At 37.2% G+C, this 18,897-nt stretch overlaps 1 protein-coding gene across 1 annotated transcript in view; it reads left to right on the plus strand.

Moving 5' to 3' along the window:
* The window catches only part of LOC128987511 (E3 ubiquitin-protein ligase COP1-like), a 48,033-nt gene that overhangs the window by 26,708 nt on the left and 2,428 nt on the right, over positions 1–18,897 (plus strand). The window contains exons 3-9 of the mRNA XM_054408405.1: positions 1,514–1,674; positions 4,914–5,091; positions 5,494–5,596; positions 7,594–7,774; positions 13,158–13,304; positions 16,460–16,651; positions 18,112–18,261. Of these exons, the coding sequence (XP_054264380.1) occupies positions 1,514–1,674; positions 4,914–5,091; positions 5,494–5,596; positions 7,594–7,774; positions 13,158–13,304; positions 16,460–16,651; positions 18,112–18,261 (1,112 nt within the window). The remainder of the gene's footprint in view (positions 1–1,513; positions 1,675–4,913; positions 5,092–5,493; positions 5,597–7,593; positions 7,775–13,157; positions 13,305–16,459; positions 16,652–18,111; positions 18,262–18,897) is intronic.

The raw sequence follows: 18,897 nt of genomic DNA on the forward strand, positions 1-18,897 counted from the left end.
ATAATATACCCTAGCATGTATGGTATGTACAGTAAAGAGAGCATTCGTATTTGACAGTAAAACCTAGAGATAGTTTCCACTTCTTTACGTTTCAATGCTAATGAAAAGTAATTTTGTTATTGGTTTTGATAACTGTGTAATGGAACCCTAACCAGTCGCAAAAGATTTATGAATCAGCCGATGATTAGGCCTATTTTGATAGAATATGTAAAGTCAATCACACCTTTCGGAGGAATATCACCACATAAACTTACACTAATTGTAGTTTTTTACGTTGATCAGAAACAAATCTAGGGTTTAGTTTGATCAATGGGATGCCTTTACTTTACATTTTTTTGTTAAACCTTTTCAAAAGGAGTATAAACGTATAACTAATAACTGGGTTGTGATGCATTAGCGGTTTTGACCAAGAACTAAGCTTATCTCAACACGCCTTTACTTGCTTTTTCATATTTGACGAAGATATTTTTTTAAATTCCATTTAGTGAAGCCTCTTTTACTATCATTAACTACAAGACCAAACACCAAAGCTACCTTAGCAAACCTGTATTTATTCTCAAACAATTAATATGTTTGCTGCCTTTAGCAGTTTAAACCTCTGGAGTCATTCATATTATTTATTGAAAATAACGTGAACAAAAGCAAACAAAGACAAATAAGAAACTGTTTACACAAAAGATTTGTTGTACTGGGATATCTATTCTGACACATAGACATTTTAATTCTGAGTTTGTTTCAATATTACAATAATTTGTTTTACATTTGACCTTTTAGGGACTTATGTCCCTATAAGCCACTAGTGTTTACTTTAATTTGTTTTGTTCCGCTTTCTCTTAAAACACCCATTATACACAAAATTAATTATTCTCATAAATGTCTATATCTGATCAGGGGGTAAAGTTCTGGGGACTGAAATTTCGGGCTGTATATCTACAGTTGCCTAAGTCCTAGTTATATGGACAGGGGATACAATTTCGGCTTATATTGCTAATCTAATTTATCAAGCTCTGTCTATTTTCTGCATAAAACCATCATACACTTACCTTTGCTTATACAGTAGATTAAAAGAAGTCCAATCAACAAATTAATTTTATATAACGCTCATTAGTTTAATTCAGTCGACTATGTTGCAGAGTAAAATAAATTTTATCAAAATGTGAACAAAGTAAATTCAATCCATGCAGATGCAAACATTGTGGGCTTTCTACTTGCTATGTTGGAGACTAATCAATGTTAACAAGCTCCAAATCCAAGCTTTGCAAGACCACAGGGTGTAGACTAAGGGGATTTTAATGACATGAATGGACCTATATGTTAGAAGGATACAGACACATTGTTACACAAAATCTTAGTCCAGTCTTTTTACCATTTTTATATTTACGAGGAATAAACAGATAATAGTTCTTCTTTATAGGCTAATATAAAAGATGGATGGATAATTGTTACTATAGTTATAAACTTGATTGATTGATTGATGATCTTAGAGAGTTTTAAAACTTGTTTGTATATTTAGAGCAGGCCCAGGTCTGAAGAAAGGCAAGGTACGAGTATTCCATGACCTCTGTCCAGAGTTCGGAGCCGTAGCTGTAGTGGGTCTGGGCAAACCTGGCCTCGGCTACAATGAAGCGGAGGAGATCTTTGAAGATAGAGAGTCGGTCAGAGCTGCTGCTGCAGGTTAGTATAATGTCAAAAACTATGTTATTTATAGACATTTACATGTGTTGTGTGTGTGCTGTTTGCAGGCAGCACATTGTACAGCCTCATCCCAGCATATAGCGGACTTTTTACATAAAGGGGTAAACGGTGCCTTGGAAATCCAAAAATGTTTTCATTTCAAGTATTGTATCTATGGTTGATTTGAATTGATTCTGGGAGGTCGTTTTTAGCTGAATGAATGTAGTTTAGTGATTCCAAAATGTACAGTCCTGTTAGGGTGTGGATTTTTAAATTTCGAAAATGGTTTTTGCATGAACTACGTGGATGAGAGTTGGTCATAATACGGATAATGCGTTTTTGTAGCCTGAATATTGATTTGCCTCCGGTAGCCTGACCCCATAAGATTATACCATACCTCAATACTGATTCTTCATAAGCATGATAAGCCATTTTCAGAGTTTCGTTAGGAACACAGTCCCTATTAGTGCAGAAATACAATTGACATGGATCTAAGTTTACTTTTTAACTGATTCAGATGTACGTCCCATTTAAGTGATTCATCTATGTAAACACTTAGAAATTTATGAGACGTTGCCAATTTAAGGGATTGAATTTTATTACCATTGTTTCTGACAGAAAATTTTATTGTTTGCGTTTTTTCAAGATTAAGTTTTAATCCATTGTTCAAGAACCAACCCTCCATGTCATGAACCACATTTTCAAGAGAAGATAGCATTTCAGAAGTACTATTATTTTTTATCAAGGCTGTTGTATCATCTGAAAAAAAAATTACTTCCTGATCAATAGCTTTAGGGAGGTCATTACAGTAGACCCCCTCTTAACCGACCCTAATGGGACCGGACCTAAGTCGGATAACTCAAAAGGTCGGTTAAAACGGGCAATCCCCAAAATCATAACATAATGAAGTGCTATTCATTTGGAATTATATAATCATGATTTTGAAGTCATACTTGCATTATTTATAAAATAAACTACTCTTATCTCCTTTTTTGTATTGATAGAAAAGTAAAAAAATAAATACAAAACACAATTAAGCCAAATAGGCCTACTTTCAGTGGAATATATTATAGTACTAGGCAAGAGTCAATAAAAATTCCCATTTTAATAACTTTAGTACTGTAATGTATTAATTGATGCTTTCCAAATCCATACAGTACAGAACCTTTTGTCAAAATTAAAGATACAAGCAACCATTTTGTTACAAGACAGAATGTTTATAGCCTCACAGTTGTTAACCCCCCTTCCCTGCCCTCCCTACAAGTTGCGTTGTTTGTTTACTTCAGCGATAAGATAATCAGTTCTCAAAATTGTAACACACTTTACGATGTTATAAATTTTCCGCAAAGATAACAAACTAAAATATGCTATATTTTTTGTGATCAATACAAAATAACTTAATCTTAGTCATATCCTGTTGAGATAAGCGTATGGTTCAGTTCTCATCGCCCAGCGTGGGGGAGGAAATGCCGAGATTCCTAGAAGGCGGCGGTTAAACCGAACTGCTCTCAAAGCAAGGTCGGTTAAAACAAACTATTATTTTACAATCGAAGGCGGATAATCCGATTATCGGTTAATACGAGGTAACACGTTCAGTGCCGAATACCTCCAAACAGGCGCTCGATAATGGCGGCGAGGCCCGGGCGAAGCCCCGCAGCGCAACTGAATCGGTGAACGCAATTGGCATTCAAATATTTCAGTCTGACGAATAAAAAAAGAGCAGCGGTGATTGTGCTGTGTTAGCCCGAGAGTGGACGTAGTTCACTGAAACACCCAAAGGCAGCAGCACTGCCTGGATTCGTAGCCAGTGTCTTTGTAAAGTGGCTCGAAAAGAGAAAATTGCCGGAACCGGGACAAAAGTATTGCTAGACGGGATTTTACGGGAAAATTTAGTACCAACCTACACCAGACTAAAGCTACATAATCTAAGCTACAGGCTGGCAACGATTATAACGTTCCCCGGCAAAGGCTGAGCTCACACTAAACTAATGTGGAGAGAGTGGCATGACGTCAGCTTTAGCTGATGTCCGCCACCAGTGCTAGTGTCGGACATCATCTATTGATGATGCCCGCACTCAACGTGTTAAGAGGGGGTCTACTGTAATGTAAATTAGAAAGAATAGAGGACCTAAAATTGAACCTTTGGGGCATACCTGCCGATAGGTTTTCCCATGGCGAATAGTACTTGATCTTATCCAGTGTTATTACAGTTCTTTGTTTTCTATTAGAAAGGCAAGAGCTCAATAGAGAGTGACAACTTCCCCTAATACCATAATCAACACAGTAAAAAGCTTTGGTCAGGTCACAGAAATCACCAGCTGTAGCCTGAGACCCGTCTGGGTAAACTTATTTATAAACTGTGTGAGTGCACAACTCGTGCTTAAATTTTTCCTGAATCCAAATTGTTTGTTGTAAAATAGATGATTGCTTTTAAAATAACTAACCAATCTAAAATTTATGACTTTCGACTTTCTAAAATATTTTAGAAAAATTACTCAGTACAGAGATTTGACGGTAATAAATATTTTAAATATTGGTGAGATTTGGGAAAGTTTTAGTTTATCCGGAAAAATGCCGTGTATTAAACACTGGTTAATAATTTGAAATAAAGGAACAGCAATGACATTAACAGTGGCTTTTATAAATTTAATTGGGATCTCATCCCAGCCAACGGATGATTTGTTTTTTAGTGACAGAACAATCTTTTTGATTTCCTCCACATTAGTTAGCCTGAGGCTGCACAAGGATATCCCACTATCATTACAGATATGTTTCACTGAAGCATGGACTCCATTGACAGCAGCTTTTTGTACATTTAAGTTACTTACTGTATTTAAATTTTTTAAAGACTTTAGCAATGCTTCCAGGATTACTAAGCTCATGACCATTTGTATCTTTTTTTGTTTGTATTTCCACACATTGGTTTGTATTTATGGTTGTTTTATTCTTGGCCATTTTAAGATGATTGATGTACTGGGGTGTTTCTATCCACAATCTCATGTTGCCTTCTAAAGGTGGAAAAGTCTGCAGATGATAATCAAGTTTCATTGTCTGTAACTATATCCTGATTTCTCAGGACACCATAGTGTCATATCAAGAGTTTAAATTGTTTGACCATTATTTAGTGGTTATGGAACACTAAAAACCAAAGAGAGCAACAAAATTTATCCGTAAGATGTTGTAATAGGCCCACGCTTCAATATCATATATATATTTGTAATATTTTTGGTCTTTTTAAGCGGGTTGCCGTAGTTTGCAAGACATAGAGAAGACAGAGGTTTGGGTAGAGGGGTTTGGCAACCCAGAGGCTGCTGCTGAAGGAGCTACCCTCGGACTGTGGCTCTACCAGGAACATAAGAATCTGTCCAAGCAGAAGAAGATCCCTGTAGTACATTGTCTGGACTGCTCTACTGAACAGTAGGTATCCGGACATTTATACATGTGGCTATTGTCAATTGCTTATAAATAAAGCTTTGTAAGCTCTTTATTTTCTGTGCTAATAAACATCATTATATGAGTATTACGACCTGTAAGGAAGCTGGTTTTAGAAAATTGTATCACAATTAATTCAACAAGATCTTAGAATTTTCTTTTATCGATTTAGCATGTTGTTTTTATACAAACAGTTGGGTCTTTAGCGAAGTCAAAATCTTTTTAATGGTTTAAAAAAAACCAGCTAAACTTAGTATGTAACAAAGCTCATCTTCACCTTAAAAACGCACATCGGTGTGTTGCTGGATCTCTAAAATGTAATATAGTATTGGTTATTTACTTTTGCTTTATAGCACTTTATACAGACAACACTGCCTATATTTTCAGAGAGACATGGCTAAAAGGAGTAGTCAAGGGAGAATCACAAAACCTCGCAAGAAAACTAAGTGATACACCTGCCAATTTAATGACTCCCACAATTTTTGCTAAGGTATTCAGTCTGGAACAATTAACTAGATTCTAGTGTAATTAATTACTTTATATATAAGATTACTTTGTCAATAAAAATAGCCCCATGTTTTATGAATGATATGGTAGGGGCTGCATTCATTGAGGAAATATTTATTCTTGGATGATAAGGCCTCATTTTATTTCCGTATACTTAATCAACTTTTGAAACCAAATATTGAGTAAAATTAAAATTTTCAGCATTCTATAGGCCTCACCAACCTAAGTTTGTTGAGGCACTGACTTGCACGCTCATTAATGGCCGGCCTCTTTCCATTAGCCACGCTTCTATGAACGCCCCAGTTCCCCAGTTCAATACCAATATAGATCAAATTATAATCTGACATACTAATTCACCACTCACCATTTTATATTAGAACTGTACACAGTAATGGATAACATTGGTACAAACCAAGATAAGATAAACTATTATTAAATATGTAGCTCAAAATGTATCACAATAATTTGGCATCAGGCCTTAAAATTGTATGTAAATTTTGTAAGACTTTCTTATCCATGTTTTAACATAATAAAACAATAACTGCTTTGTACCAACCACATTGGAAAGACGACAATCATGTTTTCGTGACCGTAGGAGACGATGATGAGGATGTCTACACGGCTGCGCAAGATGTTAACCATTTCTCCACGGCCACATAAGTCGTTATTTTTACCTGGCCCTGATTCTAAAAAAGGTGAAATTTTGCTGTTTTATGATTTCGCCACGATCAGAGGTGATGAAGATGACGTCTCAGCGCCCATGCAAGATGCTGACTATTTCTCCGCTGCCATCACGTTATTGATTTCACCGTAATCGGAGGATATGGAGATGATGTATCCGCGATTACACAAGATGTTCTCCATTTCTCCACGGCCCCATGAGTTGTTCATGAATCCGCCACGATCGGAGGAGACAAAGATGTCTCAGCGATCGTGTAAGATGTTCTTAATTTCTCCGCGGTCGCATGAGTCATTCATGGTTACGCCGTGATCGGAGGGGACTAAGACATCGTCTCAGCGCTCGTGCAAGAAATTAATAGACTTATTTATTAGCTAGACTCTTAGGCCTTTTTGTTGATCAGATAATTGGAAACAAAAGGTCAATTCATTGAGTTGAAGCAATACCACGTGTATTTCTAAACCCTTGAGTTTCAACCATCGAAGAATATACTGAATGTATATATACTGAATATAGTGAATATATACTGAATGTATTGTATACTGAATGTAGTGAGGGACCTCTCTGGTAAGAGCTGCCGGGGGCCTCATAGATTCTAAATACTGGCACTGCCTCCCTTCACCAAAATATTTATACAACTTATATTTTATTGGTTTTTCTCAGCAAAAGCCATGATTGCTTCAAAATACAAAAACATTAGCAGTAGTTTTTTAATCTCCTCCCTCAGTCATCATCGTAAACATCATAATCTTTTTCCGAGACTGCGACCACATTTTAAATATCTCCTGTGTTTATGTAGACATGATCATGGTCTCCCGGGGTTATTGAAACTCGTCATCAATTTCTGTGATCTTGACAATATCTTGTTCAAAATCCGCTGTCTTGCAGACATCATCGTCTCCCGCGGTCATGAAAACAACGTAATTTTTTATCCGCAATTGCATCAAAATCATGATTATCTTCAGTCGTCACGGCAACATCATCGACCCTACGATCTCGGCCAAATTGTCATTTATCAATCTTGCATCCTCAGAAACGCTATCTGTGATCACAGGAACATGTGCTAGGCTCGACTCGATCCTTGTTTTTTCTTGGCCGGATTTAATCATTTTTTGCTCATATCGATCCCTTGGGCCAATTGACCACCCTGATCCGAAAACGGGGAAAACATCGGTGGCCCACATAACCCTTTTTAAGCTTCGCTTGGCAAACCGGAAAACTAGGTTTTCCTACTAGAGAAATGTGTTAAAGTGATCAACTTATATTGAGAAAGCTTTGATATTAATAAGTTTGCATTCCAGAATGCAACAGAAGCCCTAAGCAGCCATGGTGTGGATGTTATTGCACACAATGCCAAGTGGGCCGAAGATAAGAAAATGGGTTCATTTCTGAGTGTGACAAGAGGGTCGGAAGAACCTCCAGTGTTCCTTGAAATGGCGTACAAGGGAGGGAATCCCGGTGACCAGCCAGTCGTTCTCGTTGGTAAAGATAAATATTTTGCTTGAAGTTGAGTTTAATTATTCATATTCTCTGTAACAAAATCCCAGAAAACTTCAATGACTGTGAACGTTTATCTGATAAACAGTATGGGCGTTATAAGCTGGTTTATTCTGGAACTATTAAAATGTTTTATGGTTTCCTGAATAAATCAAAATTTTTGTATAAGGATATTTTCCTAGTGTTAAATACACTGTAATTTTCTATTATTTACCTACTGCGGTTTGAGACCTAAAATCTTGATCGTTGTTTATAAACGCTACCGTTCTTATGTCTATAAAATGCAAAGAACCTTATTGTTATGGGTATAATTAGTTAATACAACTGATGATTTAGTTTGAGTGTTAAAAGTTACAACTTCATTGGGGGCTGATGTAGAGTTCTAGTTCAATACTTTAAGCTGTAATTAAGTACTGCTTTTAATTACATGTTATTGAAAACCTTGATAACAAGTCAACGTTGATAACAAATATTATAGTTGTTTGTCGTGAATGATCTTTTGTTATTTATTTTCACTACCTATTAATTTGTTTTGTCTTCTCTTCATAAATATTCTTTTCTTGTCATACTCACATTATTGCTATTAATTGTTGTATTATATGTGTTTATATCTTAGGCTAACTAGCCTATCCATCTTTTTTTATTTTTCTGTATCTGTTGAGTGCAATTTAATATTTGCCACATGTCTGTTTTTAATGTTATACTTCAATGATGAATACCAGATGGTTAAATTGTTAAATGTGTTGTTAAAAACAATAATAGTTTTAATCTATGTCTTCTTTAGTTGGTTCAATTAAAAGTGTTGAGTTTAATAATTCAGTTTGCCCTTTTATTTTATTGAGCTAGGTATTTTAATTTAGTGTCCAGGGAAACCACATATTTACAGGTTATGGGCCCAGGGCTGTTTAAATACGGAATTTGTTAATATTTTTTTACCTGGCTAATGAAATTGAATTAATATGGCAACTGAACATGAAAAGTATCGAATACCATTGTTGGATGGAACCAATTTCAGCAATTGGAAATTTAGAATTGAAACTCTGCTGGAGGAATTAGAATTATTATCTTTTGTAAAGGAATCTTATGTTACCAAAGTTGAATTTCTGGAAACCAACTGAAATGAGAAATGAATGAATAGCTTGATTCCATGCTAATGGTGCCTGTTTCAAGCCATATAGCGCCTTTTGCAATTTGCAAACGGAGCCGGGTGTTCCTTCAACTCCTTCAGGAATGGACATATATATTTCCTCCTTCAGTTCACCATGAAGAAAAGCATTGTTGACGTCTAATTGTTCAAGAATTAATCCACGTTCGTTTGCTACAGCCAGCAACACCCTAACTGTTGCAAGACGAACCACTGGAGCATATGTTTCTTCATAGTCAAAACCCTTTCTCTGTGAACATCCTTTGATAACAAGTCTTGCCTTGTATCGTTCAATATTTCCGTCCATGTCTTTCTTCAATTTGAAAACCCATTTACTGGAGATAGCTTTCCTTCCAGGTGGTAGTTCAGTGTAAGTCCAAGTTGGACTGATAAGCCGTGCAGAGAAGTAATCGGATGCTTAATGTATGCAATGCTAGGTACAAGGCCAGATTTGAGTGCTGTAGTAAATTTCCTAAGCAGGCATCAAAGTGACCCAACAGAAGAACTCTGGAAATGTTTGAAGAGAGTCCTAAGATATATAAAAGGAACAATCGACTTAAAATTATGTTATCGAAAGAGCAAACAAGATGACATTATTCTGGCTTACGCTGATGCAAACTGGAATAAAAGTGGAGATTCAAGATCGACCTCAGGTTATCTCATACAAGTGTTTGGAAGTACTGTAAGTTGGGCAACAAAGAAGCAATCTAGTGTTGCGTTATCATCTACAGAGGCGGAATATGTAGCTTTGGCAACAGCAGCAGCCGAATTACTCTGGATGAAGTATCTGATAGAAGATTTTCAAATTTTGCTTAAGTTACCAATCCGCATCCTGGAAGATAATCAATCTTGCATACGACTTCTACAGAAGTGGGAGCATCGCCGATTGAGACATGTGAATGTTAAATACAATTTTGTGCGGGAACTTCACCAGCGGAGAATCATGTCTGCAGAATATATATGTTCGGAAAATCAGATTGCAGACATTTTTACAAAAAGTCTGCCTGCACCTCGGTTTGGCAATTTGAGAAAGATGTTAGGATTGTTTGTTTGTTAATTGTGTCAAATGTAAAATTATTAAATTGAGGAGGGGTGTTGAGTGCAATTTAATATTTGCCACATGTCTGTTTTTAATGTTATACTTCAATGATGAATACCAGATGGTTAAATTGTTAAATGTGTTGTTAAAAACAATAATAGTTTTAATCTATGTCTTCTTTAGTTGGTTCAATTAAAAGTGTTGAGTTTAATAATTCAGTTTGCCCTTTTATTTTATTGAGCTAGGTATTTTAATTTAGTGTCCAGGGAAACCACATATTTACAGTATCTTTTTGAGGGGGGCCACCAGTAGACCGACAAGATACTTGGTCGTCTGGCCACTAGACCGTCTTTTTTAATTAAATAGATAAATACGGAAAACCTGTACGTCGACAAGTTATTTCATCATCAGTCCAGTTGACCGGCCTGTAAAACTAAATTATTTAATACCCCCCTTGGTCAAAATTTGACGCGACCGACAACTCACTTGATCGTCTTTTAGATGGGGACAGGGGGGCAGAGTGGGAGGAGCTAACCGGGATTACCCAGGAGTTTGAGGCGCTTCCCATGGTTGAACCACGTCGCTCGAGGCTAGAAGCCAGTATTGCCAACTGAAAGTACTAGCTCCATCCAGCACTACACACGTGGCGTATTTATGCAGTCTCCCATGCTAAGACCGTTCTAGTTAATGTTGGCACGCGATTGTAACGGATAGTTACATTGTTTCTATAGCAACCGTGCCGTGACCTTGTCCTTGGTCTCGCGCATTCCTCTGCCATTGTATTATTAAATCTGCATCGGAAGTGGAGAGGCATTGAATCACTCACTCTGAAAATGAACGCTCTTGTGTGTAGGCCTATCATGTGTTTACTATGAACAGCTGTTTTAGTGTGCAACTAATACAAATCATTCGTCTGTTTATGTAAACAAAATCTTTTCTTCATAAGATATACATATTTTGATGGCCTGTGGGGCAAAGACCGAGGACTTTTATTACACGAATTGGTGATGTGGGGCGTCTACACAAAAAATACTTAATTTTGACACATCGTTTGTAATAATCCATCCATTATTAATAGAGGAGTAGTGTTTTGTAGAAATCGTCTCCACGTATTATATATAAGGATATGGATAACAAGATAACCATTGCTTACTAGGACAGCAGTGTCATTTAAGGAGAAATAGTACAAATTAATGTCACCAAAAATGAAAAAGTCTTTCTTCATTTGATTTTTTAAGAGAGAGAAATAAAGACAACGAGCTATTAAATAACCGGTATTATCAATTCTTATTTATTTCTCAATTGAAATTTAGTTAATTAATTCTTCAAATGATCTGAGCAATTGATCTTTCTTCACAGAGAGAGGGAATTCTGATTTAACTAGCCTATCCTATTAACACCATTTCCTTACTTGTAATGAAATGTTCAAAGTCAAAGTGAGTTTTTATTAGAACATTTCATGTAATTCTTCAATCATTTACATGTAGTAGCTAAATAAATCATTTATTTCATTGAAGGAAATAAATATAGGCCTAATATATTTAATATTTTTCTACTTTCAGTTGTGTGTTCTTTGTTCTCATATTCCATACAGTTAAGATACATTAAGAAGCAAATTTATATTCACTTATCTGTATATAAAAAAATATTGATTGAGAAACAAAGAATTACACGTCATAAAAAATGAGAACTCCTCACAAGTCTGCTGCATTGTAAAAGGTGAAAATTGTTGGAATAAAAACCGCTACTACAAGATACAGTAGTTGGTACGCCTGCAGCGGCCTCCACAGCTGCGCGCGCCGTTGCTCCACACATCCCCACCTAAAAGACGACCAAGTGAGTTGTCAGGCATATCAATTGTCGACCAGTTGGATTCTTGTATTTAATAATTTAGTTTTACAGGCCGGTCAACGGGACTGATGATTAAATAAGTTGTCGACGTACAGGTTTCCATATTTATCTATTTAATTAAAAAAGACGGTCTAGTGGGCAGACGACCAAGTATCTTGTCTTTGATGGTTTGTATGTTAGAATAAGTATAAAAAAGCCTATTTGATATTCCCAAAGAGAGACTTGTTATCAAGATTCTGCTGTATCAATCAATGGAACTTTTGAATGAATGAATGAATGAATGAATGATTTATTCCGTCAAATTTGCTACAAAGTACAATATTACCTTTTTACTATAATATTAAGTTTACAACATGAAACAATCAAAAACAAAAAAAAAATAACAAAGTTGTGAACTTAATGTTGAATTATACTAAAACTAGCAAAACGAACATAATAAACTTATAATTTTGTAGCTAGTTATAATTGAATGGTCTTGTGGAATCAGCAGACAGACGAACTCTGCCTGTGCGTCTGCTGGGTTGCATATAATCTTTAATGACCTAAACATGTTTGATTGAAGATTCAAACGGAGATTGAATAAAAAATGGAAAAAAGATTTTTTGAATGTTTCTTGAGGATGAATGATATGTAATTGACATGAAATGGGTGATAGATAATTACAGTGGGAGCAAATTCAGCTGTGTTGTGTCCATACAGTTGTGTCGGCCAGGAGCTGTGCGCACGGCTGTCGGCTGGGGGGTTGGTGGGGGAGGGACAGCACAGCACAAGGGTCAGGTCAAAGACGCCGGTAATCAGCTGAGATGATAACTTCGGCCTCGTCCGTTCCTAGATTTAGAAGGAATTCTTTAACCCTGATTTTAAATAAGTTGAGAGAAGGTGAATCAAAGATGCCTAAGTTATTGAAATAAGAGCCGATGTTACGAAACAGAATATGAGAAATGTAAAAGGAGTTAGTTGTAGAAAAGGAATAATGTTTTTGTAATGTAGTGATACCAACTCTTGAAGAATACCTTGTGTTGTGTGAATGTGCAATTTCATGGAAAATGTTATTGTAATTTTTGAAAATATGAATTGATATATATTTAATGTAAAGTTGGCGAATAGAAAAAAGGGACGTTTCCTCAAATAAAGCGACTGACGGGTATCGTCTGCATTTCCCAAATCCTATTTTTATTATGGTTTTTTGGGCAACATTTAAAGGTTCTATAATACTTTTATAGCAGCCACCCCATATTCAGATTTTTATTTTATTCAGACTCTGTAAATTCAGCATAGAAAATTAAAACTTACAATATTACCAAACGTATGTGAATGACATGTTGTATGTACAGGTAAGGGGGTGACTTTTGACTCTGGAGGTATCAGTCTTAAACCTTCTCTCAGTATGGATGCGATGAGAGCAGACATGGGAGGAGCTGCCTGTGTAGTTGCCACCTTACATGCTGCAGCCCGTCTCAAGTTGCCTCTCAACATCATCGGTAAGTTCACTACACCAGAGTCCCACTAATCTTTGCTCAGCATGGATGAGATGAGCGCAGACATGGGAGGAATTGGCATTGTTAAGGCTTATTTCCCATGTCCACAATATAGGAGAACTCCAATTAGTAAAATAAATTTGTAACGTACCGAATATTATATCGATTGCATAAACAAAAAAAAGATCTAAAAGTTTACGCTTTCGCCACAATCACGGAGGACGTTGATAATGTTTTTGTGACTGCAAGAGACAATGATGATTTTCAGTGGCCGTGGATGATGATAGGGATGCACAACCCCGTACAATGTTCAAGATTTAACCGTGATTGCAGAATACGATGATAAAAAATGAGATAAAAAATGTTTGATACTTTTCTGTTATACCGACCACACTTCGATTTTCTGTTATACCAACCACACATCAATTTTCTGTTATCCCGCATCTAGTGATGTAAAATACTCGGGTATTTAAAACTCGGGTACCCGGGTAAATACCCAATTTATATTTACCTACCCACTGGGTATTTACCCGGCCCACATCACTACCCGCCACACCTTGTTTCTGTTATAGCGACCACACTTTGTCCGGCAAGCAAGGTGTGAAGTACCCAAGATTTTACTGTGATCACAGAAGACAGTGATCATATTCCGTGACCGCGGGAAACAATGATGACCAACAATACATGACCGCAGGAAATACTCAGGAATTGCCGCGATCACAGCTTCTGCCTTTTAACAATTCTTTGTTGTTTTGGGCTTTTTAATTTGGAGTTATACTGTACTGGAAAGCCAATTATATTTTGACAAAAATATACCAAGTAGGCTATGTATTGTCATTGTCATATAAAAACTACTTAGGGCTACTAAGTATGCTTCTGGGTTATAAAAATACATTATTTTAATTGTTTTGAGTGGCCTTTTGCATTTTCAGCTAATCCAAACAAATTGAGAATCCCAACAGGATCCAGTCCTAATTGGTTCAGGATTAACTGGAATAGCAAATCTTATGTGGTCAGTTTGGAGACTATATAAATTCAAATTTATTTTAAAAATTGAAATCTTACTACACACTGTAGTCTGCTGTAGAACAAAGAAAAATATTACATTAAATTTTGCAAGTTTGTTTAAACCTAATTATGATAATTGTTATATGGATGGTTTCTTATAATATTAATAGAAAATTTTATGGCTGTTAAAGATATTAAATATAACACTTGATTTTCCAAATTGAATTTCTTCCAAAATTTCTCAACTTGTTGAGGAATTGTTCCTCTTGATCCAATGAGTAGTCCATATACTTCGAATTTTGATATTTTGTATTTCTCTGAATAATATGGGATAGTTTTCTTATAAATATTTACTTTTTCTTCATGGAATTCCTGTGGCTGATTTTCATTTGTCTCAAGACGAACTGTTGGGTCTATAATGAGACCGAAATCTTTCTCCTTGTCTATAACAATGATGTCACTCCGTCTCACAGAGCCCTCTTCTTCTATAGCCGTGACCTCTTCATAGACCTCGTAACTTTTCTTTCTGAATTGATCAGCTATGATTTTTCTGATGGTATGGTGGCGGGTATTTCGTACAAGACTACTAAATGGGCACTTTCCAAGAACGTGGGCAAGAGTTTCAAGAGTAAATTTCTCAGATACAGGACAATGCCTGCACTGGTTACCGTCCCTGGATCTCCCATGAAGACTTCTAAGAGGAATAACGTCTCCGACCATTTTCAAGTATTGTTTGAACTCAGCTTCTGTGAGGCCACAACCTCTAGCCAAATTTTTATTGATCTTGTTACATTCTTTGAAAAGAACCACCCCATTCCCTTTGTATGGAAGTTTACACCAATTTTGATACTCTAAGTTTCGTAAGGTTTCTCGCAGTATCTTGGGTTTTGATTTGATAAATTCAATACTTAAATTCAATTTTTCCAGACAAAACCTAATACAGTACAGTAGTTAATTAAACCAAAGTCTTTTAAATTGAATTCTGAACAATTTAAATCATTATTAACATATTAACCCAACTATAAATCATTTTCAGTACCGTATTTTTTATTATTTCATTTGTGAGTTTAAATCTTAAACGTACTTTGTTTTTTTGTCTTGGTTTTAAAACTGACAAATAACCTGTAAATCAAGTTTGTTTTATCAAAATATACAAAATAACACTGTTTAAGATCTGTTACAACTGTGGGTGTTTATAAGACTATGATTTATTTGATAACTCAATGTGTTTTTAGAATATTTTATGATGTTTCTTTAAGAAAAAAAAACACAAATGAGACAGATGGTTGGTCAAAATATGTGTAGGTCTGACTTCTCTATGTGAGAACATGCCCAGTGAACGAGCCACTACGCCTGGAGACGTGGATGAATGGCAAAACCCTTCAGGTGGACAACACTGATGCTGAGGGTCATCTCATACTGGCTGACGTATTGTGTAGGTCTGACTCCTATATGTGAGAACATGCCTAATGGACGAGCCACCAAGCCTGGAGACGTGGTTGTGGCGATGAACGGCTAGACCATTCAGGTGGACAACACTGATGCTGAGGGTCGTCTCATACTGGCTGATGTATTGTGTAGGTCTGACTCCTCTGTGTGAGAACATGCCTAGTGGACGACCCACCAAGCCTGGAGACGTGGTTTTGGCGATGAACGGCAAGACCATTCAGGTGGACAACACTGATGCTGGTGGGTCGTCTCATACTGGCTGATGTATTGTTTAGGTCTGACTCCTCTGTGTGAGAACATGCCTGGTGGACGAGCCACCAAGCCTGGAGACGTGGTTTTGGCGATGAACGGCAAGACCATTCAGGTGGACAACACTGATGCTGAGGGTCGTCTCATACTGGCTGATGTATTGTGTAGGTCTGACTCCTCTGTGTGAGAACATGCCTGGTGGTTGAGCCACCAAGCCTGGAGACGTGGTTGTGGCGATGAACGGCAAGACCATTCAGGTGGACAACACTGATGCTGAGGGTCGTCTCATACTGGCTGATGCATTGTGTAGGTCTGACTCCTCTGTGTGAGAACATGCCTGGTGGTTGAGCCACCAAGCCTGGAGACGTGGTTGTGGCGATGAACGGCAAGACCATTCAGGTGGACAACACTGATGCTGAGGGTCGTCTCATACTGGCTGATGCATTGTGTAGGTCTGACTCCTCTGTGTGAGAACATGCCTGGTGGACGAGCCACTAAGCCTGGAGACGTGGTTGTGGCGATGAACGGCAAAACCATTCAGGTGGACAACACTGATGCTGAGGGTCGTCTCATTCTGGCTGATGCGTTGTGTTATGCCGCACAGTTCAGCCCAAGGTTCACTCTGGACATTGCAACTTTGACAGGTATTGTTTACAACAATGTAAATCTTACTTTGGACTATTATCTGTAGATTATTCAATCAATAATTCTTTAATCTGGAATTCCCTCAAACAAATTAGTGGTTAACCAGTTATTTACTTATTTATTAATGATCCTTTCCTGCGTGCCACTATAACTTGTGCTCTGCCTTTGTCAACTATGAAAAACATGTAGGACCTTTTTGGTTATACTAGCATTTACTTATTTATTTAAGTGTTACCCGGGATGAGATAATGTTATATATTATAAAAGTTAGCTGGTTTAGCCTTTCAGTCATTTACAATTTATCCTTAAAATTATTTTTGTAAGGGTACTGCTATTTTTGTTTATCTGACTTCTTGCAACTTTGAATGATGCTTATATTTATATTGAGAGCAAACTGCTAAGTAATGCCATGTTTAAATAACTTTGTACCTTCTTTAAAGCCATTTAGGCAAAGTCGGATGCTAGATTGCAACAATCTTTCAACAAAAAAATATTGCAAAGTGCTCTCATTTGGCTCAGTGTCACATGCAGATGCTAGTAGATGTATGCCGATAGAGATAACTGTGCAGTAATCCTTTTGCAGGAATTGTCTTAACCGAACAATGGAGTTCTAATCAATTGAATATTTTGTTTTCTTCAAGGAAAGGCTTTAGCCTAGGATGGTTATTAGCAAATTTCCCATATACAGTAGACTCCCTCTTATCCGGACACCTCTTAACCGAACATCGGTTTAACCGGACTACACTCAGCGGAAATGACATCACTTTAACTAAAAAATTTTTATCAGCACATTGGTTTAACCGGACTAGATTGGCTGTAAGTGGGCGGTACTGAAACAACTGTTCTTGTGGGAAAGATTTGAAACCAGTGATCACGTGTCTAAATACAATGCTCTCCTAAATTTAAGTCGAATATCACAGTAAACGGTCCGTTTTAACAAGTTTTCAGGGACGTCGGTTTAACCGGAAAAACCGTTATCCGGACTGGCCTTGGTCCCGAGGAGTCCGGATAAGAGGGAGTCTACTGTAGGGAATAAGCTATTACTGTAGTATTCATGGTAAGACCAGGACCCGGTCCCTGAAAGCCAAAAACGCCAACCTTTCAGATTCATATACATATATTTACAAGGTGACAATTAAGTCTGGAAAATCTTTTTTAATTTTTAAACCAGAATAGAAAAAAAAGTTCACATATGCTTACTGGTAATAGTAACGCACACATCTGCCCAATTATCAACTGGATAACCCCTTTGGGGGACGGTCCACAAGAAGTCAGACCAAATTCTTAATTAGTAGCATAGGTCGAGTTTGGTATCAAATTTAAGGTCTCCGTAAGTAAAATACAATGCCTCAAACCCGAACTGTCTTATAGTGCAGCAACCTAGAGCCATTACAGGGGACAGGGTGTATGTATGATGTCGTCAGAGAATGTCTCTAACATGTGAGTGTACACTGTACAGGAGCAATGAAAGTAGCCCTGGGAGCAGTTGCTACTGGAGTGTTCAGCAACTCCACTGCTCTGTGGCAACAGTTGCAGCAAGCAGGAGCCGTTACAGGGGACAGGGTGTGGCGCTTCCCTCTTTGGGAGCAATACTCGAAGCGGATGACAGGTAAAGCAACAATTCATATTGTTTACTATTATAAATTAAATGGTATTTTATTTTACACTATGTACGTATTCAATTCGTAACACATCCTGTGTTGAAGAAAAAAAGTGATTCTGAACACAAACTTAATTACTTGGTACTTAATTTTTACTACTATTAACCCTTCCCGGACGGGCAAAATCGTGATATAGGACGGGAAAAAATTATAGGAAAAAATAAAAATTAATTTTCCTTATTTGTGTTTTGTTATACATTCGTAAAATAAACACAAAAGAACACTTCATAGTGTCAAAATAATTTTTTACTTGTTTTTAAATATGCGGATATATCCGCTACCCGTCCGCGGATGAGTAGAAAAGCAACGGATATATCTGCCACCCGTCTTTGAAGATGACCATGACAACGTTAGGCAATAAATAAAGAACAATATGTAAACAATAAATAAAGACAACGTAGTGTTGAGCGCGAAACGTCGAGGGGGGAGCGTAGGAGAGGTGGGTGGTGCGAGGGGAGAAGGTGAGGAGCGGGCGAGGGTAGGCGCGTGAAAGAGGGGGGAGTGCGGGAGAGAGCGCAGCCATGGAGAGAGCAGGAAAGTGGCGCCTTGGTACCACGAAACATCTGGTTACTGCTCAAGCACCT

The sequence above is a fragment of the Macrosteles quadrilineatus genome, unplaced genomic scaffold (assembly GCF_028750875.1).
Source record: "Macrosteles quadrilineatus isolate MER2022 unplaced genomic scaffold, UCM_ALF_1.0 Scaffold_1__1_contigs__length_201487025, whole genome shotgun sequence".
Taxonomy (NCBI): domain Eukaryota; kingdom Metazoa; phylum Arthropoda; class Insecta; order Hemiptera; family Cicadellidae; genus Macrosteles; species Macrosteles quadrilineatus.